Source organism: Xenopus laevis, chromosome 7S (genome assembly GCF_017654675.1).
Source record: "Xenopus laevis strain J_2021 chromosome 7S, Xenopus_laevis_v10.1, whole genome shotgun sequence".
Classification (NCBI taxonomy): Eukaryota; Metazoa; Chordata; class Amphibia; order Anura; family Pipidae; genus Xenopus; species Xenopus laevis.
This window is the reverse complement of record NC_054384.1, coordinates 88,598,767-88,623,079: the sequence shown is the minus strand read 5'-3', so window position 1 is coordinate 88,623,079 and position 24,313 is coordinate 88,598,767. Positions and strand designations below refer to the sequence as shown.

The 24,313-nt window shown below is 40.6% G+C and overlaps 1 protein-coding gene across 9 annotated transcripts in view; it reads right to left on the bottom strand.

Annotated features, from left to right (window-relative positions):
* The window catches only part of LOC108697250 (calmodulin-binding transcription activator 1), a 1,304,230-nt gene that overhangs the window by 162,936 nt on the left and 1,116,981 nt on the right, over nucleotides 1-24,313 (bottom strand). For all 9 annotated transcript variants that reach the window (XM_041571497.1, XM_041571493.1, XM_041571494.1 and 6 more), the window contains one exon: nucleotides 21,832-23,687. In XM_041571497.1, the coding sequence (XP_041427431.1) occupies nucleotides 21,832-23,687 (1,856 nt within the window). The remainder of the gene's footprint in view (nucleotides 1-21,831; nucleotides 23,688-24,313) is intronic.

The window sequence follows — 24,313 nt, the reverse complement described above, 5'->3', positions numbered from 1 at the left end:
GCAGATTTACTAAAGGGCGAAGTGAAGATTCGCCAGCGTTACCGTTTTCAGGGACTTCACAGGTTCACTAACGAGCGCAGGTGTCACTTCTATAGCGAAAAAGACAGATGCTATCGGTGATTCTTACTCTATTGCCAGGCAAATTTTCGCTCTGGCGAATGGACGTTACTGTGCAAATTCACTAAGATGCAGATTTTACTGAACGTTACCTCTTTCGCCAGACTTGCCTTCGCCATTTCAGACCAGACAAAGTGCATTGGAGTGCATAGGACTTCCTCATTCTTCTGTTACTTACATCATATTTTTTAGTGGAAAAGGTCCAAAAAACGCTTGCGTCTTTTCCGTCCTTAAATTTTTTTTCGGGTTCCCCCATACATTTTCTGACATATGGAACATAAACTATACACTGGGCTCATGTGTAGGGAATTATAACAACTCTATTTTCTTTATTAAGGTTCCCTGGCTTTGATTTTCCCGCATTGCCGAAGTAACGCTAGCGAAAATTCTCCAGCGTTCATTGCCCTGGACACAACTTTGCATTTTAGTAAATTAGAGTTGTCTGAGTGAATTTTCGCCTGGCGAAGTGTTGTGATGACTGCGAAGCCGTCGCTGGCGAATTTTCGACGATTAGTAAATTTACCCCATTATCTTTCTATTTAGATCTCTACGATACATCTTCCAGTCTCTCATTCAAACCACTAGCTGGTTGCTAGGGGAAATTGGATCAAGATATTAACTGGAAATCCAAACTGCAGAGCTAAAAGTGAAATAATTAAAAAATTACTAAAATAACAAAAGAAATACCCTTACATTATATATCTGTATAAATGGTGCTTATTGATGCCGTACATTATAATCTGTGATGTAATGATGAAAATATCAAAAGTTCCATGAACTGTATAAAAGCAATTGGTCTTGGACCTAGATGTTACTGAGGTCCACAGCAACTCAATTTTAGGGTCCCAACGTATCCAGAGGTTGTCCTGTTTTTACTAAAATATATATTGCTTGATAATAAGTGATTCATGGGGCCCCATGGGCCCCCCTGCAGCTACAGGGTCTGCTTCATCTGTAGTTACGCCCCTGACCATGACCCATTATATAGCCATGAAACGCTCAGTGACCTATAATATCCTTACAATAGGGAGTACATCATTTACTATATAATAGTTGGTGTATTGCATGGATGTTTCAGGGTTGCAGTTTAAACAATGAAGATACTCTAGGCTTTACTTTAGCACCCAACCTACTGCACACAGGTGACAGCGTGAGAGGCTGCTGGGAGTTGTAGTCGAAACGCTGGAGGGCTGTTGGCTCTACGTCTTTAATTGAAAGAATATTATTCTCGTGTTTGAATTCAAACTTCATACATTGCTCTAGGGCCTTTCCCCTCTAACTGTGGCCCCTAATACCAGTGGTTTATTTTTTTTGGAAACTGATTGGACATTCATTAAACAAGAATATTGCTGGATACAAATTCCTATTTCCTTCAGCTGCAATTGGAAAAGTACATGTTAAAGTCTAAGTGATTTTCCTGCTGTTAGATTTCACTGATTAAAACATAACTGATGATTATATAGCTATCCCTAACTAATGGAGGGACACAAATCACTGTTTATATGACTTGATATAATAAATACAGGCAGCTGAGTTTCACAACAATTTTTCAATTCAAGAAAAACTGAGCTTTGCTGCCCTCTTGTGTTTAAATATGTGAATGAACATTTTTTATTCGGTATACTGTATTTGTGCCATACATACCAACCAGGGATATTAGTATAACGGAAAGATCCTGCAGCTAATGGGAGGCCCGGGAGGTAATGGGAGCCTATTGGGGCACTGATTAATAAGCATTTCCAGTATACTGTAACCCTTCTTTGGCTGTATTGCCTACATCCAGCTGCTCTCAGGTAGAACACAGCTACAGTAACAATCCTTGTAATTGGTGTAGGAAGGGCAAGATAATGCCGAACTGTAACTCTTAACAATGAAACATTTGAAAAAAAAAAGACTGGTTCTTGATCCAAATGATGAATTTAATAACAGGTAGCAGCAAATACTTCTCACTGCAGTCAATATTCGAGGCACAGTAGCAGGCACATACTGAATTTGTCTCAGTGTTTATTAAAGGAGAAGGAAAGCTACGGAGGCATTTTATTGCCAATAGATTAGCTGCAATAGTGCAAGCTAGAATGCTATATTTATTCTGTAGAATGTTTTACCATACCTGAGTAAAAAGCTCTAGAAACTCTCTGTTTGTTTAGGATAGCAGCTGCAGTATTAATGTGGTGTGACATCATTTCCTGCCTGAGTCTCTTCCTGCTCTGGGCTCAGATTACAGTAGAGAAGGGAGGGGGTGGGGAAGAGGAGCAAACTGAGCATGCTCTTGCCCAGGGCAATGAGGTTTAAGCTGAAGGCAGGAAGTCTGATACAGAAGCCCATGTGTACACAATAGAAGGAAAGAAATGCAGTGTTTCTTTTGACAGGGGACTCAGAGCAGCATTACTTTGAGGGGTTACTGGTGTATTTATATAGACTTTTCTAATAAAGCTTACTTAGTTTTAACCTTTCCTTCTCCTTTAAGCTTCCTCAAGGGACCTCCAATACCCTGAATCCCTACCTACTGGGCTTGGTCAGTACCTATTGGGGAAATACCCCACATTAGATCTCCTTGGTGGAGCACAAAACTGCTCTTTTTAGCTACCCTGCCTATAGAGGGTGCTATTACAGGGCTACTGTGGGCTCCTAACTCCACTATAGGGTATAATTTACCTTAAAGCATTGTTCTTCTTACTGGAGCTGTATGTTCCAGGCTAACCAGCATGTCCATCCCCGGCACCCAGTGAAGTTCAAAGAGCAGGAACCATGTGCTCCCTCCCCTACTGCTTCGGGGACTTTCTGAGCAGGACAGAAGTGGACAAATGCACATTTCTATATAATGGATAGGCTTTACTGGGGACTGAGTATTGTAAGAGCTTATTCAAATGTTGTTTGGAATGATGGAAAATTCCATTTGGCGAGGCCAGATCTGTACATGGAACATGCCATCTGTATGGCTAACTAAAACCAATGCATAACGAAGAGAAACCTTTCCTGCTTTCAAACAAACCTGCAAATCTTCCACTGTGAGAAGAAATTAGCAGCTTGTTACTATTGGTGCTTTGTCGCCATCTAGTGATGTTCCAGAATATACCAATTACAATGCCACAAGGGATGGCACCCACATGACATTTTCACTGAACAACAGCTGAATAAGGTTCAATGTGTCATGACTCCTTAAAAGAAAAATAACAGGTGAAACTTTTATTATCTCGTCTATACCTCCCATACTAGCATCCAACATGGATAGCTGCAGGGCTATAACTGGGGGTATACAGTAGAGGTATGCAGGGCCACCAGCAGAATTTGTGGGGCCCATACAACAGCATTTTTTGGGCCTATCTACAAGTAAAAAAAAAAAAAATTGGTGACCACGCCCCCTCCAACAAGTTAAAAAAAAAAATTGGTGGCCAGGCTAGGGCTGCCACCTTTTCTGGAAAAAAATACCGGCCTTCCTAGATATTTATCTTTTTCCCTATTAATAACCATAATTTTTACCGGCCAGGCGGCAGCCCTAGGCCAGGCCCCCCTACAAGTTAAAAGAAAAACATTGGTGGCCAGGCCCCCAAACAAGTTAAAAAAAACATTGGTGGCCATTGGCGTTAAGCGGAACTTAACTTTCTTCTTCTTTGGCTATGAAGGGCTTCAGCTCCTTCAGCAGCTTTCGACTCCTATTTGGCAGTGGCTTTGACTCCTACTTTGGCGGTGGATTAGGCGAGTGTGTAAGGGGGTGAACCAGATGAAAAGTGTGATATGTGAAAATGTTGTTATCTTGTGAGTGACAAAAATGTGTTTGACTAAAATGTTGTATGTTTAAAAGTGTTGAATGTAATGTAATTAATTTAGTTTAGTTGTAATTTCTTTCCCAGACACTAGAGGCCACTATAGAGCACAGAAGGACTATAAAAGGAGGTAGCGCGCCCAAGGTGAGCTGTCTTGATGGGAGGGCGTGGCTGAAGAAACATCAGCTGGTCGGTGAGTGGAGACATAATTGACAGATAGGAAAAGATAGAATAGGAAAGATCTTAAGTAAAGCGAGCACTAGGTGCACAAGTGAGGATAGTTAGTAAGGGCAGCTGTGGTCCCATCAAGGAGGGAAGTGGAATTAGTTTCCTATGGGCACTATGTAATTGAGGGAATCAGTGACAGTTTAGGACAAGGTAGGAAGGACACCTGGGTCTCTGGACAGGAATTGGATGGAAAAGGTCCTAACCTGGAAGAGTGGAGGGGTATCAGCCAGAAGGTATCGGGCCACTATTGGAGAGTGGGGGGATACGGGTGTAGTATATACTGGACCACTAGCCGGTTAGGTGTGATCCAAGATCCTAAGGCAGGTGTGCCTACTCAGAACTGATTCCCTGAAGTAAATTGTAACTGAATGTGTTTGAAGAAGCGTGTACTGGAGTGTGTGTAACGTGTCTGATGTGGACGTGTTCTGGTGTTCCTTAAAAAAATAAAAATCTCCTGTTTCATTTTTACATCGAGTTTCATGTGGTGAGTAACAAGTGGGGTTAAGCTCCCCTTTAAAATCTGGAAGCCCCTCCCACAAGTGAAGGAGGGCCTGTCTAATCCAGGAAGAGCAGCACTGCAGGCGCCCCATAACACTTAAAAGCAACTGGGCTCGGGACGATTGGCATAGGGCTCCTACTGCTCATCTTGGGGACTCATGGGGGCAAATTCACTAAGATTCGTAGTTGCGCCAGGCGTAACTTTGCCTCACTTCGCCGCACTTCGCCACACTTCCCCAGGCGTAGTTTCGCCAGCGCTCCGTAAATTCACTAAAATCCGAAGTTGCGCTCAGGGGTAGCGTAAGGTTGCGAAGTTGCACTAGCGTTGATTCGATAAGCGAAGCAAAGTTACGCTAGCGATGGTTAATTTGCATACGGCGCCAAATTCAAATTTCAATGGAGGAATATGTAGCAGCACTACAAATGCCTGGGAAACCTTCAAAACATCAAATAAAATTTCTATTTTGCCCTACACATGTGCCCACTGTCTAGGTAAGTTGCTATGAGTCAGGAAATGTAGGGGGGAAGGAGGGGAGCCCCAAAAAAAAATTTAGATCTTTTTCAGCCTATCACCCAGTTTTTAGGGAAAAAATTTGAACTTTTTTTGAAGCAATTCCTATCTACTCTATATATACTTCGCCTGGTCTGAGGTGGCGAAGGAAGTCTAGCGTAAAAGGTAGCGTTCAGTATAATGCGCGTGTTAGCGAATTTGCGTATTTACGTCCGTTGCGCAAATTCGCCAGGCGTAAGGGTGCGAAGTAACACTAGCGAAGTTACGCCAGCGTTCGTTAGTCAATTTGTGAAGTAACGAAAATGCCCAACGCTAGCGAATTGACGCTAGCGTTAGGCGCTTCGGCGCTTAGTGAATTTGCCCCATGGCTGGGTAGAAATAGACCAAAGCAGGCTGAATATGTTGGCAGAGGTGGTCTTTATGATGATCACACAGGGAACACTCAGCACAGCAACTTGGGAAAGGATTTACTTGTGAATCACTCAGGGATAATACAGAGCACATTTAACAGTGTGCAAGATCAAAACCAATATGGTGGATAGAAAAGAAAAACAACAGAGTGCAGAAAAAAAACAACAGCAAAGATCATTGCAATTATACATTAACAATATTCACAGCGCCACCTTGTGACCATTTTAATACTCCAGTGTTTAAGCATGAATGCTGTTGCATGTATTCCAACACCCCTTCTCAACAGTGAAAGGCTTAAACTGATAATCCACTCTTCTTTAACAGTTCCAAGTGTCTCTTTGCATGTAGAGGCTTGGTAAGCATATCTGCAACCATGTCCTCAGTTGGACAATATTTTAAGTCAAGCTGTCTTTGCTCTTGCAAGTCCCTTAGGAAATGATACCTTACATCAATATGTTTGGTTCTTGGGTTGACTGGTTCTTGGTTCTATCACTTGAGTCTCCAGCCCAGTCAGCATCAACAAATCCAATCAGGTTACATTTGCCCCTTGCAGGCAACTTTAACTTGAAATGTATTGTTCCCTTTAAGTAACGTATGACCCGTTTTACAGCATTCCAGTCCATCTGACTTGGCTTAGACACCTTTCTGCATAAAAATCCCACTGCTGTAGCGATGTCGGGTCTTGCAACTGTAGCAATGTAAAGCAGTTTTCCTATAGCTTTTCTGTATTGACAGTTATTTGGTAGCAAATCAACTTCATTGTTCATTTCCTTTAAGTAATTTGTTTCCATAGGAGAGTTAACTGGTTTTGCATCATTCATCCCAAAAGTTTCAATTACTTCTTGTATTTTGTGACTTTGGTTCAGAAGATAACTGCCATCTTCTTCTCTTTCAATCTGTATGCCAAGGTAATGTTTTATGTCACCTAAGTCTTTGGTCTCAAAGTCCTTATTTAGAGCTTGTAGTAGTTTGATGTGATCCCCTTCTTCCTCAAAGCATACTAACAGATCATCCACGTATATGAGTACAAAGATCCACCTACCAGTCAGTTTCTTAGTATACAAGCAGGGATCTGCTTTGCTCCTTTGAAATTTTTCTTTTGTGAGCACATCATTAATTTTCATATTCCATGCTCTAGCTGCCTGTTTGAGGCCATAGAGCCCTTTCTGGAGTTTGCATACTAGGTCTGGTTTTTGTGGATTCTCAAATCCCTGTGGCTGTTCCATGTAGATTTCTTCTGTTAGCTCGCTGTGTAAGAAGGCTGTTTTGACATCAGAGTGCTTTATCTGCATTTTCTTTGCAGCTGCTACAGTGAGCAGAGTCCTAATTGTAGTGTGCTTAACTACTGGAGCAAATGTTTCATCATAGTCTTCTCCATATTTTTGAGAATATCCTTTGGCTACTAGTCTTGCTTTGTATCTCTCAACTGTACCATCAGTGTTATACTTGATTTTAAAAGTCCACTTACAGCCAATAGCTTTTCTTCCTGTTGGTAGTTCTGTAAGCTTCCAGGTGTGGTTGTTATGCAGAGATTTTATCTCCTCTTCAGCAGCCTTTATCCACTTATTGGCTTCCCCTTCTGGAAGTTGTGATACGTCTTTCCAACATGTAGGTTCACATATGTAGGCTGTATTTGCTTTGTATGAAAGTCGAACAGGTGGTTTGCCCTTGTTCTCTCTTATTGAACGCCTTGGTTCATTGTCAGTGCTTGGTTGTGTCTGCTCATCTGTGGTGTCAAATTCAGTGCCAACTTCAACTATTTGTTCTGGAGATGTACATGTTTCTTGTTCAGTATCTTTCACCTTTTCTCGTCTTTGTTCTAGTGAAGTCATTACACCATCTCTTAGGTCTTCAATAAATGTTACACTGTTACTGATCACCACCTTGTCAATCTTTGGATCCAGAATTCTGTATCCTTTGGAATTTTCTGCATATCCAACAAGGATACCTTCCACTGCCCGATTTTGCAGTTTGCTGCGTTTCTCTTCTGGAATGTAAGCAAATGCTTTGCACCCAAAAACTCTGATATGTTTAACACTGGGGTTTTCACCATGCCACAGTTCATATGGTGTTTTCATGACAGATTTGGAGTACAATCTGTTTTGCAGGTAAGTAGCTGTCATTGCTGCTTCACCCCAGTATTTTTCAGATAGTCCTGAATCAGTCAGCATACATCTGATCATTTCTGTTAGGGTTCTATTTTTTCTTTCAGCTACCCCATTCTGTTCTGGTGTATATGGGACAGTCTTTTGATGCTCTATCCCAAGCTGTTTTAAGAAATTCTCTACTTTGTGTCCAGTGAATTCTCCTCCATTGTCACTTCTGAACACAAGTGGTTTTCTCTGAAATTTGTTACTTGCCTTTGTCACATAATCTTGCAGTTTTTTCAAACACTTCTGATTTGTTTTTCATTAGATATGTGACTGTGTATCTTGAATGGTCATCTGTTAAAGTCACTATGTATCTATTACCTCCTGGTGTGGGCACTCGCATAGGACCACATACATCACTATGTATAAGGTCAAGCGTTTTTGAAGCTCTGTTCTGGCTTACCTTTGGAGGAGTTGCTCTTGTAGCTTTAGCTTTGATGCAACAATCACATCTCACGAAAGTTGGACAGGCTGACAATACTAGATCTTTTGTCAGGTTCTGCCTAATTAGTTCTTGTATGCCATCTGGATGTCTGTGACCTAGACGTCTATGCCACATGTGAATGCAGTTGTTGTGCCCCTGTGTGCAGAGTCTTGCTTGCTCCTTTACTGTGTCCAGTCGATATAGATGCTTATCCACTATGGCTGTTGTGATGACCTTTTCTCCATTCTGGATTGTACACTTGTCACCTTGGAATTTTGTGATAAGTCCTTTGGATCCCAGTTTCCTTACAGATAAGAGCCCACCTTCTAGTTTTGGAACATATAGCACATCCTTTATTGGTATAGGCAATCTGTGTCCGTCAGCATTGTGACAAATAAGAATTCCATGCCCAATTCCTTCAGCTGTAGTGCTACTTCCATCTGCAAGGTAAATAGTTTCTTTGTTATTTGGATCAAACTCTGTAAAGAAGTTTCTGTCGCTTGTCATGTGACTTGTTGCTCCTGAATCTATATACCAGTTCTGGTTTGAAAGGGTGTTTGTTACTTTAAAAGTTCCGTGCCACTGATCTCTATCATTGTCATTCACTGTAGTTCTGACTGTTTGTTTAAAACTTCTTGGAAATTTTGCCCTTTGCTCTGCCTTCCATATTGAACAGTCTTTCTTAAAGTGTCCTGGTTTCTTGCATCTGAAGCAAACTTTGCTCTCTTTCTTATGTAGCTTTGTGTCTGTGGCTTTAAGAGCTGCCTCAGTATTACTTTCTGTATTGTCAAATGTTTGCTCCTTTCTGCGCATGTATTCATCTATGAGCCGGGTTTTGACAAATTCTAGTGTTAGTTCAGCTTCAGGCCTTGTTTCCAGGGCATTAATCAGTGCACTGTATGATTCAGGTAAACTGCACAGAAGTATGGCTGATACGTGGCTGTCTTTTATATCCTCTCCAATTGCCTGGAGTTGTGCCACAACCTGCAACATTGCATTTATATGCTCCTGCATGTCTTTTCCTGAACCTAATCTCATCTGGTATAGTTTCCTTAGCAGGAATAGTTTGCTATTCAGGCTGGATCTTTCATGTAGTTTTTGCAATGCATCCCACATGCCTTTAGCAGTATTCTGATGCCTTATATGAATAAGCTGTTCATCTTCCACTAACAGACTTATTGTTGCCCGTGCCTGTCTGTTTTTCTTATCCCATTCCTGGTGATTAACATCTGGTCTATCTGTAGTTATAGCTTCCCACAAGTCATCTCTGGATAGCAGCATTTCTACTTTAAACTTCCACAGTTGATAATTCTCATTATTCAGTTTAGCCACTGCTAGTTTAAGTTCTGAGCTGCCAGCCATGTCTGCCTCACTTCCTTGTATAAGCTGGGATTCTTACTTGTGCTTTGTAGTAAACAGAACCTCTGGAAGATTCCTTGTGTCAGTCTTTTCACTGAGTTGGATTGTGCCTGGGCCCATAACCTGTTGGCAGAGGTGGTCTTTATGATGATCACACAGGGAACACTCAGCACAGCAACTTGGGAAAGGATTTACTTGTGAATCACTCAGGGATAATACAGAGCACATTTAACAGTGTGCAAGATCAAAACCAATATGGTGGATAGAAAAGAAAAACAACAGAGTGCAGAAAAAAAACAACAGCAAAGATCATTGCAATTATACATTAACAATATTCACAGCGCCACCTTGTGACCATTTTAATACTCCAGTGTTTAAGCATGAATGCTGTTGCATGTATTCCAACAGAATATTCTATAAAAAAAAACAGTTAATAATCAGGTTCCCAAGAGCAAGAACTCGCTTTCATTTGAAAATATTTCCGACTCTATTATGTCTTGTCATGTCGATGTGCATGCAGGGGAAAAACTCCTGTTAAATAAAGAATAACAAACAAAGCATCTTCTTTTGTATTTTAACGAGGCAACTTGGTTTTAATGGACCTGCTCTGGAACTGTTTTGGCTTTCCCTCTTGATAGGTTCCTTAATGTACCCTAATTATCCAAATCCATTAAAGTTACTGTGAAGGAATGGAGGAGAGATTAGAAAGGGCAGCTTTCTCTGTATATTAGGTGCTTAAGTCTTCTAATCTAGGAGGCACAGGTGCCATTAATTAAACTAATGAGATGGGTTTCCTTGCAAGTTTTTCCTTAGTGTCAGTAGATTTGTGTTGGCTCCACATTTCTCTCATTATCTATTAAATAAACCGCAAGGAGTTTTGTCTTACGACCACGTAAAACTTCTCTTTCTTGACCACCGAATAAACATTTTTCCATTTTATGGGACATGTAGCCTTTAAAATATACCTTGAGCGGGTGATTATAATTATGAGTATGCCGGCATCCGCAGCCCAATTAAAAAGAAGAAAACCACCCCGTCTCACTCCAGTTTTTGTAGCTGATATAAATATCTTGGACGCAGCGTCAACAGATGTTGTTTTTTCTTCTGCAACTTTATTTTGTACTTCGAAGCAACTTCTGAAAGTGCTAATAAGGTGTTAGAAGAAACCTGTATATTAGTCATGAACTATGTGATTGTATACACGTACACTATGACATAAGACAAAAACTACACCCCTTGAAACCCATTCATAAAGCACTTCTAGAACTAGTGCCAAATGCAGAGCCCAGTATCCAGAATCAGGGCAGCTCTGTACATAGAGGGCACCTGTCACAAGAAAAATGTCTCTCCATCCCGAGGATTGGGGAGGCTGTAGAACGATCCTGTGATACACATAGGCACATATGGGGCAAATTCACTAAAGGACGAGGCGCCTAACGCTAGCGTTAATTCGCTAGGGTATCGCATTTTCGTTAATTCGCCGATTCACTAACGGACACTGGCGTAAATTCGATAGTGTTACTTCGCACCCTTACGCCTGGCGAATTTGCACAATGGACGTAACTACACAAATTTACTGACACGTGCATTTTTCTGAACGCTACCTTTTACGCTAGACTTCCTTCGCCACCTCAGACCAGGCGAAGTGCAATAGAGTAGATAGGGATTGCTTCAAAAAAAGTTGAAATTTTTTCAAAGTCCCAAAAAACGCTAGGTTTTTTCTTTTTTTATGGGTGATAGGCTCAAAAAGATCTAAATTTTTTTGGGGCTACCCTCCTTCCCCCCTACATTTCCTAACTCATGGCACCTTAACTATACAGTGGGCACATGTGTAGGGCAAAATAAAAATTGTATTTGATGTTTTGAAGGTTTCCCAGGCTTGTGTAGTGATGCTACGTATACTTCCATTGTAAATTCAATTTGGCGCCGTATGCAAATTAAGCATAGCTAGCGTAACTTCGCTTGGCCTGGCGAATTAACGCTAGTGCAACTTCGCAACCTTTAGTTTCCCCTGAGCGCAACTTTTAGTTTTAGTGAATTTGCGTAGCGCTGTGAAAATTCGCCTGGCGAAGCGCGGTGAAGCGGACGCTGGCGCAACTATGAATCTTAGTGTATTTGCCCCATAATGAGAGAGCTGGGTAGGGCTGAAACAAAGGGGAGACAGAAGAGACACATGCCTAGAGCGCAAAAGTGGAGGAACACCAATCATGTAACTCATCTGCTGTCTTCCCCTAGTTCAAGCCCTTGTGTCCCCCAACTCCAGCAGCTCTTCTTGTATCATTTCCAATGGTCAGCAGTCTTCCACTGATGTGATTCACTCACATGGAAGTGGTGGAGGGGACGTAGAGCGCTGGAGCTGGGTCACTGACTCATTATGCACTGACATGTTTATTGCAACATAGCTGCCCTATTATACTTCACCTCCAGTGAGGGAAAACATTTTTATTTGCAATAGGTGCCCTTTAAATTTCTTTCCCTAAGCAGCCAATTGTCAGGTTATGCAGCACTGGAAACTGATGCTAATCCTACATTCACAGACAGCATACATGCAGTACCTGTTTATTGCACTTTGCCCTCCCATAGCAAGTGAGACTTTATAAATTGTAAAAACATTTTAAAATCATTAAAGGATTTACCAATTTTCACAAAGAGACGGGCGGGAATAAATCAGCTCCAGGTTACATGTCTGAGCATCCAAAATTTGAATGCCCTTCATAGTTCCATCTGTTTCAGTGTCTCTTAGAGGAGGTCATGTAATAGCAAACATTTAGCTGTTTCCTTTGAAACAGGTGAAGAGTTAATGGAAATATATGACTGTTATAACATTACCCCTATCCTTCTATCCTTCTACACTCTCACCTACAAATAGTTATTCCTGCCTCCTCTGCTTGTTTACACATTTAGCAAGACCAGACCTGTCAACTCCACAGGGTGTTTTTGGGATTTGCCCATATTGGATAGGATAGAGTGTGGTCTGGATAGAACTAGGCATGATTGGATCACTCTGGGGCATGGTCATGGCAGGACAAGGACATGGCCAAAGATCACCCGGGTTTATATAGGGGGAGAATGATACAACGTCTGGGGTTGATGGGGAGTGGCAGCTGAAGGTACATGTTCCAACACTGAAGGGTTTACACTGGGGAAGAGCATTTTTCTGGTGTGGTCCCATATATAACCTCAATGGCTTTTGTTAATGACTGGGGAATAGTTCTACATCAAAGTCCAGAGTTTAGTCCTCTGCAAAGTGTTCCCACTATATTCTGTGCACAGTAAAGACCTACCTCTATTACAATCAGTCTTACAGGATGATACATAGCTCATTGTACAAGTTGATCCAGAGACTAGTCCGATTGCCATTTTATTAAAATAGTCATAGTCCGATTGCCATTGTCAGGAAGGAATATTTCCCCCTCTGAGGCAAATTGGAGAGGCTTCAAATGGGGTTTTTGCCTTCCTCTGGATAAACTAGCAGTTAGGCAGGTTATATATGGACCTAAAAGGTTGAATTTGATGGACGTGTATCTTTTTTCAACCCAACTGTGTTACTATGTTATCAGCTGTGCCCAACCTGCTTACAAAAGTGTCTGTACAGGCAGCTTTCGCTCAGAAAGAGAGCTTAAAACATTAGAATAGAAAGGGAAATAGCCACATCCCATGTAACACAATGGAAACTGATCTTCCTGTTCAGCTAATTCTATACAGTGGGCCAGTTATGCACTGTACTGTATCTTTGGGAGCAAGTACATAGTAAAATGATACTTTTAGAAATTTTTGCCTGGGGCTGTAAAAATTTGTGATGGGCCAATTTGTCCCACTTCGATTTGCTGAAAAATTTGAGAATTTCCTGCGAAATTCACGAAACTGCAATTTTGACGCCGGCGTTAAACTCAATGGGCGTCCGAATAATGTAGACATGCCGGTTTTGACGCGAGCGACTTTTCAAACACGCGTCCAAAATTTGTTGACACCGGCGAATTTTCTCCGCTGTTTCGCGGATTTATTAGTCTGCTGCAAACTCGAAAATTTGCCGCGAATTTGCGCCTGCTTAATATATTAGCCCCTTTTATTCGCGCCTTTTGGACCACAAAATAAAACTTTGTATCTTTGTATTTGTGTGTTCCTGTGTGCTTTATTGAAACATTATAAGGCTAACCTATGCTTTTATATAAGTAACATCAATATCTTTGGAAGCAGAAAAAAGGCTATTAGGAGATTTTAAGATAATTAGAGGACCAATAACAAACACTACTTTTAGTTTCCAACTGATTTCTGATTGGTTGCTATGGGTAACTGCAGTGGTGCAATTTAGCACTTTATCAAGTTTGCTAGTAAATGAGAGTCACAGTTGCACCAGGAAGGACATGCAAATTTGCGGCACTTTGGAAGCCCCAGGGAATGTCAATACAGGTACGGGACCTGTTATTCAAAATGTTCGGGACCTGGGGTGTTCCAGATAACAGATCTTTCAGTAATTTGGATCTTCATACATTAAGTCTACTAGAAATTCATGTACAGTTAACGTTCATTAAACCCAATAATTGTTTTTGCTTCCAATAATTTTGGATAACGGGTTTCAAGATAGCAGATCCCATACCTGTAAGGGCTCTTACAGACGAGCGTTTGAAGCTGCGCTCCCCTGCGTTCCTGTTTTATGTGTTCAGCTGCAGGGGAGTGCAGGAGTAGACGCATTCAGTTTTTTTCAATGGGGCTGTACTCACACAGGCGCATGTAGGCGCCAAACGCAGGTTGAGACGCAACATGCTGCATTTTTCCTGCGTTCGGCGCCTACATGCGACTGTGTGAGTACAGCCCCATTGAATGCGTCTACTCCTGCGCTCCCCTGCGGCTGAACGCATAAAAATGGAACGCAGGGGAGCGCAGCTTCAAACACTCGTCTGTAAGAGCCCTAACACATAAATAAAGCTCAGCCATTTGTCATAATGCTAGTCGGTTTCTGGTATAACTACTGCTAGTCTAATTAGAATGCTCACAGACAATTTATAAGGCTACAAAACTGAAATATCTGCACAAAAAGCCTGCCCTTATTATAAATATTAGGAAAGTAGGAGACGCCCCAGAGTTCTGTGAACTGTATAAAAGTAATCGAAACTCTGTCTTGAGTTTTTATATTTTCACTGAACTCCTCTGTGACTTTTAATATTCATATATGAAACAGAAGGGAGTACATTACATTACATTAAGTACATTACATGTGTCATGGCCCTGAGCGCACACAGTGATGCAGTAGCTAATGCGCCCCAGACAACAGAATTGCAGTTGTACAGGCCTCAGGCTGCATATCATTATGGGTAAACAGAACTTGCCTGAATAATTTAGTGCACCGCTCAAATCATATCCCTGCTTTGGAATAAATCCATCACTTCACTGAAGTTGAATGCAATCGGAAATCCAAAATTCACAGGAATAATGCAATAAATATTTACACAACATCTAGTAACCTATAGCGGCCAGTCAGCCGGCAGAATTAACTAATCCTCTATGAAAAGCAAATTTGATGAGATTATTCCATATGTGAGACCAAAGATGGGCAATACGTGTAGCAATACGTGAAAGGGAAACCTATCCCTATCCATGAGTATCTATTCCATATACAGGTATTGGATATTATTTGGAAACCCATTATACAGAAAGCTTTGAAATACAGAAAAGGCCTTCTCCCATAGACTCCATTTTATCCAAATAATCCAGATTTTAAAAAATGAATTCCTTTTTCTCTGTAATAATAAAACAGTCCCTTGTACTTTATCCCAACTAAGATATAATTAATCTTTATTGGAAGCAAAACCAGCCTATTGGGTTTATTTAATGTTTACTTGGTTTTCTATTAGACTTAAGATCCCAATTATGGAAAGATCCGTTATCTAGAAAACCCCAGGTCGTAAACATTCTATATAACAGGTCTCATACCTGTATTATAACTGCAATACTATAGCACACCCAGGCATATAATGGCACCATAATAATAATACAAATAATAGTATTATTGTCATATAACAAAAACAATGACTTATGCCTTTACGTATACATGTATATGGGACACCATTGTAATATACAGTGGATAATGTACCCCCACTCTCATTTATAACAGGAGTTACGTGACCTTATAATCTACAATGAAATATATGGGTTAGACAAGAGCTTTCTCTCTTTGCTGCATAAAAATGGCTGCTACAAATGTGGCAAAGTGTATGATTTTCCAACTCTTTTTTTTTATTTAATAATTGCTCCTGTTAGGCTTTTAGACAAGTGACAGGTAGTGTGGGGCAAATAAATTCGCCAGGCGCGAGTGCGAGGCAAATTTCCATGTTTCGCCTCCAGCGAATAAAAAATATCGAAAAGCATTGTCTTTACTTTAATTGGTTACTCTGCTTCTCTGCTATAGATAACTTGATATCTGGCAGAAAGTTTGTACCTGGCCAGATTTAACTTCTAAGCTACTTCTGTTTCTTAATAACCCTTCACCTAATTTATTAATAACTGTCTGCATGTTATTTCATTTGCTGCTGGCATGAGTTATTAGCTTCTGCTTTTTTGAGCTGTTACTTTTGCCCGTAGCTGCTTCTTATAAAATATTGCTGTATATGAAAATAGAAGCTCTGCGTGTAATATATATCATAAGGAGAGAAATAAAACAGGTGAAAGGTCATCTAGGCTTTAGGGTGGGCTACTCAGTAAAATCAGGATTTAAAAAAGTAATTCATCATTTTTGTTTTCCTTTTCTCTTTCTTAACTCTCTAAAAACTGCACAAGCTACCCCCCCCACCCTTCTTGGGCAGAGAGCTTGCTCACAGCCACTCTTCCTCTTTGTTAGTTACTGTATAACTGTAAGATGGCAAAGATAAAATAGATTGTTAGCTCTCCCTAGTTTTTTCACCATTCTTGTATCTCACCTGCAAACACAACAGTGGTCTGTTGTATGAAACAGTTAAAGGAAATCTATTGCTTGAAACCATTATGCTCCTTTGATCTATTCTTTTTTGTTTTTTTTTTGTAATATTCACACATTTTGAAAATGTTCAGTGTGAGGCTCAGAGGTTATTGTGCTGCTAATATAATCGATGCACAGCCTTATTTAATTCTCTCACTGCATTCACATCAGGAAACTGCTCTGTAAGGGGGCATTGCCAGGGACAACAGTATAAGTGGACTGACCATCTGGACTTGTATTTAGTTGGTGTTATTGTACCGAGACATTATACAGTAGCCCTACATATGGAGATGGGCACAACATCTATAGTTTCTTTGCGGATGTAAGCCTATGTTCAACTTTGACATGTCCCCTTTATAAAGTATGTATTAGGTAAAGGCTCAGACAGCCATGTAGGCAGTAGCGTAACTAGATATTGCTGGGCCCCACAGCAAATTATTTTTCAGGCCCCCAATTATTGAAATTGTATATACATTTAGGGGCCCCTATACCACCTGGGCTCTCCTGCGGCTGCTTCCTCTGTGGTTACGCCCCCGCATGCAGGCAATATTTCAATATATACTGAATTTTGCACACAGGTCTAACTATTCTACTGGTGTCTATAAAAATACTTCAATGAATACAGTGTTTCTCCCGCGCCCCCACCGAGGATGTGTGCATGAGCCTGAAAGAGAAAGAGGTGAAAAGAGAAAAGGGGTGTGGATCTGGGCCAGAAGGGCCGACAAAAGACGGGACCCACCGGGTTTTTTCCCGGTGTCCCGTCGGCCCAGTCCAACCCTGCATCTGCTGTATATATCATATACACTGTACTAGACTATGGATTATCCCTGTCTGCCAAGCAGCCATGTAGCATGCATACTTTATGGGTTACCTGCATACAATACTGTACATCCTGCTTTGATTCCAAATAAATAGCTCAAACTGTAGCTCAAATTTACAAAACCACATCCATCCTTTATATCAAACCAGTATGAACTAAAAGCCCCTGTAGCACAACATTGCTGTTAAAGCCATAGTTCCCCCAAATTTTCTAGGAAGAGATAGGAAATCCAATAATCATTCACCCCAAATCTTCTCCTTGCTGGCCTTCAAGCTGAGCCTCCATTCATAATTTGGGAACCAGAAGGACCATCTTTACCATATAGGCATGCAAGGGCCAGTTCCTAGGGCAGCAGCTTTAAAGTAGACCTGTCACTCAGACATAAAAAGCTGTATAATAAAAGTCCTTTTCAAACTTAACATGAAATCCAAATTATTTTTTTATTTAAGTATTCATAGCTGTTGTAAACTCATAGAGGCAGGCCAGGCAATACCTTTCTCTTTCCATTCAGCAAGATTCTGGTGCCCTTTCTGGTGCACAAACAAGATTCTGAGATGATGCAAGGCTTGCCTTATAAACACATACCTCCCAACATTTTGGAAGTAAAAAGAGGGACAAAATTTTTTTTTCCGCACGTAGCACAGCAATTTTTTTGACCACACCCCTTTCTGTGGCCACACCCCCTAATTGCCATGTTTGTTTTACAAAATTTAGCAGGTTATGAAAGTTTGAAAATATTTCTCCTTATCTAAACTGTGTTTTTGTCTCTCAAAATTGTTACAAAGTATCTTATTTGTACCTGTTAGCTGTTCTGGGCTCTCTGCTAAAAGCCAATTAAGTGAGAAACTTTGTTTCTTTTTCTGGCTGTTCAGTGCAGAGAAAAGAGGGACTTTCCAGTACAAATGAGGGACTGCAGGTTGAGCTTTCAAAAGAGGGACTGTCCCTCTGAAAAAGGGACAGTTGGGAGGTATGTAAACAGTGTCCACAAAATGACTCCTGCCTGCTTGCTATAATTCTGAATTCACAGATGGAAGGAAAGAAGATAAAATAATTTTTCAGTGTAATTAAAGTTTATCTTGTTTGACTAACATGATAAAATAGGATTAATAATAATTTAGGATAGGATTAATAATGTTTTTTTGGGCAGACAGGTCCCCTTTAAGAGGGTGGCCCTCAGATGGCTATATAGTAAATAGATTTTTTGCCAAAAAACTCTCACTCTTCTGCTAGATATATTCCCATGGAATCTAGGGGGGATAGGGGTTTTCAGGTACAGATTGCGGTAAAAGTGAGGTCACAAGCATGTTCTGTACATTGTGACTTCCACTATTGTCACATGCACAAGCTCCAGTGGATGCATAGAGGTCTGGTATATATGGCGGCACTGGACCAGAATACAACCCTGGTGCTCTATAGAACGATAAACCTGCAAATGTGATTTTGCCATTTTTACAACGATTAATTGAAAAGTGATGCATCTATTTCAGGTGGGGGGGAGGAGCAGAATCAATTCAAAAACTAAAAGGTATACGGCACAAAGGCAAAGTGAGCAAACCTAGCACTTAAAGAAAGAAAACAAACACTTTCCTATTGAAAAGCATGCCTTTCCCTTGACAGTCAGATTACACAGAACCAATTGAAAACGTCATACACTTTTTTTGAATTGAGAAAACATCTATTTCCCCAGTACTTTAATATGCATGGCTAAAACGCCAATGAATAATAACTTAAGTTTAAAAAAAAAATCTATTTTAAAAACCATTCTGTTTCTCAAGAGACATATGCCTCGCTGTATTCATTAAAAGACCACAATTATTTTTGACAGATGGCATATTAAATTTTGACATAAAACATCTGCTCTTTCAGCCCGATTACTGCTTATTTAATGCCTCTGAAGATGAGTGTGTTGTGTAAAATATTATTATACTGAATCTAGTGCAGCAGAGAGATCTCCTGTGTTTTTAACAGGAAAGAAAATATTCCTTCTCTGTTGTACTCTACAGTACTCAGTAATACACATATGGGATCTGTTATCCAGAAATCTCTGAATTACAGAAAGGTTGTCTCGCAAAGACTCCATTTTATAAATAAAACAGTACCTTGTACTTGATCCAAACTTAGATAAAAGTAATCTTTATTGGAAGCAAACCAGCCTATTGGGTTTATTTACATAGTTTGCTAGACTTAAGGTATGAAGATCCAAATTACAGAAAGATCTGAATAACACAATACTATGGTATGCAGGATAGTTTAATAAGAATCAGGGAGGGCTGAGCTGTCAAAATCGGGACTGTCCTATAAAAAATCGGGACAGTTGGGAGGTATGCAAAAGGGTAAGGTGGCAGAAACTCCAACGTGCTCAGTTGCCAACCATTCATGAGAAAAAGCAGGATGGACACATTGGAAACCAGAGGTGCATTGCCCATAGGGTAAAAAACCTTTTGTTATTTAAAAGTCTTAAAAGTAACGCACTTACACTGTGCTTTAAAACAATCACTTCTCACTCCCAACATTTAAGCGGTTTTAGTGTTCAGTCCATAAGAGATCAGGTAGCCGGCATTCCTTCTCCTTGTGTCTCCGCTCACGCTAAATCCGGAAGTGATGTAATTGCCTGACTAGTTTTGCTGTCCAAAAGCTTAATCAGAGGCGTGATCTGATGACGTTATTGGACAGCGAAACTAGTCAGGCGATGTCCAACTAGTGTCATTTTAATGGTGATAGAACTACAAATCCCATGACCTGAGAACTGTATTAGGATGTTAAAGGTTTGTAGTTTCATATAACCAAAAGAGAAAACGGCAGGCACTCGCAGATCCCACGAGCAGGCTTGTAAAAGAACTGAGAACTTTATTTAGGCCACAAAGTAGATCAACACATACCCTTACGCGTTTCGTGCCAATAGGTCTATGATTAAGTGCCTACTGGAACGAAACGCGAAAATGCAATGTGTTGATCTACTTTGTGGCCTAAATAAAGTTCTCAGTTCTTTTACAAGCCTATTGGCATGAAAGTAGATTAACACATAGCCTTACGCTTTTCGTGTCAATAGGCTCTTAATTTATGGGCCTATGATTAAGTGCCTGTGAGGCACTGTGATGGATATTTATACAGTTTTTACAATCTCACACTGGGTTACTGGCTGCACAGACAGTTGAGCCAAAGTAAATGACCAGATCAATCTTTTAGCCAAAGTTGTTTATACAAAATGAGAGCAGCAGTGGTGCATTGTAATCAGACAAATCGCCTCTTCTTCGGGCGACTAATATCCCAGAAAAGCCTTCCCGCCAGCTAGAATCTAAATCCCAGGCGGGATGGCCCTCGGAGCACTTTGTTTTCGGAAGTCACCCGAAGTTTCCTTGTGGGGCAACTTCGGATGACTTTGGAAAACAAAGCACTCCGAGTGCCATCCTGATGGCGATTTAGATTGTAGCTAACGGAAAGGCTTTTCGGGAAGATTAGTCTCCCGAAGAAGAGGCAATTTGTCGTCAGGCGACTAAATCTCCCCGAATATAAGCATGTGTCACCACCTTTAATGTGTCCCTAGTTAAGGTGCCAATCTAATCAGTTTATCCCAGAGGCCTGTGGGTTCTAAAAGTGTCAAGTGTTATACTTGGGATTTAATCACATAAAAGGAACATACTGTATTTAAAATTGAAAAATTCAAATCTTTAAATGTATTAATTTATTTTTAATCCAAGAAACTTTAAATTTGACCTAACCCGAAGGTTTGCTAATTTAGTAAAAAACAAATAAAACCAAGATAGAAAAAACTTGAATACTTTGAATTCATATTCTACTAACCATTTTCAATGGGTCTACTAACTCTCAAAAAATTGTTAAAAATTAGAAAAACTCACATGGAACAAAATAGTTTTGTATAGATTTCCAGTGTGAATAGAAAAAAAATGAGAGATTGTCCCAAAATCATTTGAGAACAATGTTAACATTATATAGAGAATAATGTACCCCCTCTTGTAAAATATAAGAATATTATAAGTAACAGATTAGTTTCATGACTAGATTAAGCCCAAGGCTGAAGGCCAAATGCTTTCATAAAAATCATGGAACTTCAAGGTGATTTTTAATATTCTTATATTATACTTTATCCTAGAGGTCTGTGGGTTCTATATACACAACAATCTTGTCTGCACCTGATTTTCATACCAGTAATGAGTGCAGGTGACATCATTCCCACATCCATCTGCATATCCAAAAAACTGATAATAGACCGCACCAACAGAAAGGAATCTTATTAAAAGTCTTTATTGAGCTAAGGGTTCTGACCCAGGTACCAGTAAAGATTCAGACCAACAGTATTGAATGACCGGTGTTGGTCTGAAATGTTGCTGGTGCCTGGGTCACAACCCTTAGCTCAATAAAGACTTTTAATAAGATTCCATTCTGTTGGTGTGGACTATTAGCAATTCTTATATTTTACAAGCACTACATTATTTATTATAATACACATATTTCAATGAGTCATGTGACAGAAATCTCATCACTAAGCGCAGATAACTGATGATATCACCGATGTATGTATATATATATATATAACTGATGATGAGTAAGTTGACATGAACAACGGTTGAAATCTCACCTCAGGGTAAGACCACTCCGGGGAGTAATCGGTCACCATGAACAAACGCCCGCTCTGTTGAAGCATTCCCAGGGTGCTGTGTGCTGCGGCGGCTGCTGCTACCACCTCTGCCACATGCATATAAGCCATTGTAGTTACCCCAGTGTCAGCACTGCTGAGTTGCATACTTGCTTGTTGAGGGCTACAACAGGGTATACACATTTCAGCCTGAGAGTAAGCAGGCCTGTTGCCATCTTCTGACTGAGGTATCACATTATTGTCTCCTACCACCAGCTGATGTCCATAGATTGTGCTACCCCCACCTTCCACAGATATGAAATCATTAATAAGGTCTGAGAACTGGTTGCTGAAGGAGATATCAAAATGGTCTAAATTGAGCTCCATGTTGGAAGAGTTACTTATAGTCTGATGTGCAACAGGGTAGAGACCTTGAACCATGTTTCCCTGCAGAATAGGCAGACTGCCACCATTCCTCATACCAGCATTGTTATCAGACTGCATATAGTGCTCTGCACTGCAGGCTTGAAGGTCAGCTGTCTTAAGCAAATTGCTAGTTCCTTCAGTCTGCTGGGATGCCTCCATAGGAACCTCTTCAGCAGTCATTGCCTGAAAATTTGAGTGAAATTGCATCAGTTGGAGAGAAGATGTTGATTCTATCCTAGCTTGGTCTATAGTACCATTGCAGTTGCTTGCTGTCTGGGAATTTGCTTCTGTTTTAACATTTGGAATTCCTAGGGTGTTGACATAAGTGCTGTTTGTGTCATTTAGATTATTGTGGGAGTTTTGTTCCAGGGGAATAGGTTTGCTGGCATCTTGTAAAAAGAAGCTTGGGGAAGGTGTCTGATGAACGTGAGGGCTCTGCACTGCCTGGTTGAAGCTGGCTGTATAGTCCTTGTTGGAATCAATGGCACTAAAATCCATCTGCTCTAAAGTTGTACTTGGACTAAGGCCTCCCCCAGATGGGAGCAAACTAGAACCTGGAGTCAAGGTTAGTGTATTTGATGAGGTGGATGGGAAGCTTTCCTTTGATAGCTGCTGTTCAAAGCTTGTGTCCTCTGTTTTAATTTCTTTTGCTAAAGCTGTATTGAAACTGAAGCTGCGGTCTGTGCTTGATGATCTTCTCATGTTGGTACAAATGTTGTCTTCTTTGAGGCTGCCTCCACCATAGGTTTGCCCTTGTTTTGGGTTGTTGAGGAAGCAGTCTGGATCAAAATTCATAGTGGCTTCATTTATCTTTCGACTGCTATCAAGAGTGGTGGAAAGTACGAGCTCTTCAGCAACATTAGCAGACAGCATTGATAAACTATCGGAGCTCCCTGTTGTAGGGAAGGCAAACTTGTGACCATCTGAACTTACAGCCAGTACCAGTCCCTGGGTAGACGTTTCTGAGGACAAAATATGTTGATTGGGACCAGTGTTTGGAGACATTGTATACACTGCTTCATTTGTGACTTCAGACATAAACACAGTGGCGTTCTGAGACAGACTCCCCATCACTGATGCAACAGCCATACTAGAGACACCAGTAACTACAGGACTATCAGCCATGTCTGGATCACTATTTAGGCCACTGCTGATAGAGACAGGAGAGTTCTGGGTTGTGTCAGGAACTTCCACTTGGTTTGTAGAAGAAACCTCAGTGCTGTTTTGATGAAGCAGTATAGGTTTTGCCATTTTGCCATTTCTCTTCTCACGACTCGATGACTTGCCATGACTGTGTTCATTTTTGCCTTCAGAAACATCATTGTTTTGTACTTCTGAATGAGAACTGTAACCACCTGTCCTTGGTTCGACCTTTGGTGAGATGATGCGATGTTTGGCACTGTTACATTTGTGGTGCACACTGCTACCTGCACCTGGAGGAATGAAACAAAAATAGGAAATTAGTGAAGATAAACAAACATTTTATATTCTACATTCTGCCAAAATGGCATTATTTTATTTCAAATTATCTCGCTGCTTGGTAGTACAGATGGAGAAAAACAGAACTCTTTCCCTACAAAATAACATTTTGTGGTATTGTTTACATTTCATTTGCTGTCTCTTTTGCTATGTCTCGAAAGGTTAACTCCATGTCTCTCATTTACACAATAGAACCAAGAATAAAGGTTAAGGGAAGAGGTCACTGTTGGTCTGTTCTTTATAACATTCATCACAACAATGCAAATTTTATCTGACTCATTCCCATATAGAATATTGTTTGTTCCACAGCCATAACAATTAAGCAGACTTAAAGGAGAAGGAAAGGCTAAAATTAAGAAAGCTTTATCTGAAAGGTCTATATAAATACACCAGTAAACCCTCAAAGCAATGCTGCTCTGAGTCCTCTGTCAAAAGAAACACCACATTTCTTTCCTTCTATTGTGTACACATGAGCTTCTGTATCCGACTTCCTGTTTTCAGCATAAACCTCCAGGACAGGGCTTGAGCATGCTCAGTTTGCTCCTCTCCCCTGCCCTCCTCCCATCCCTGCTGTAATCTG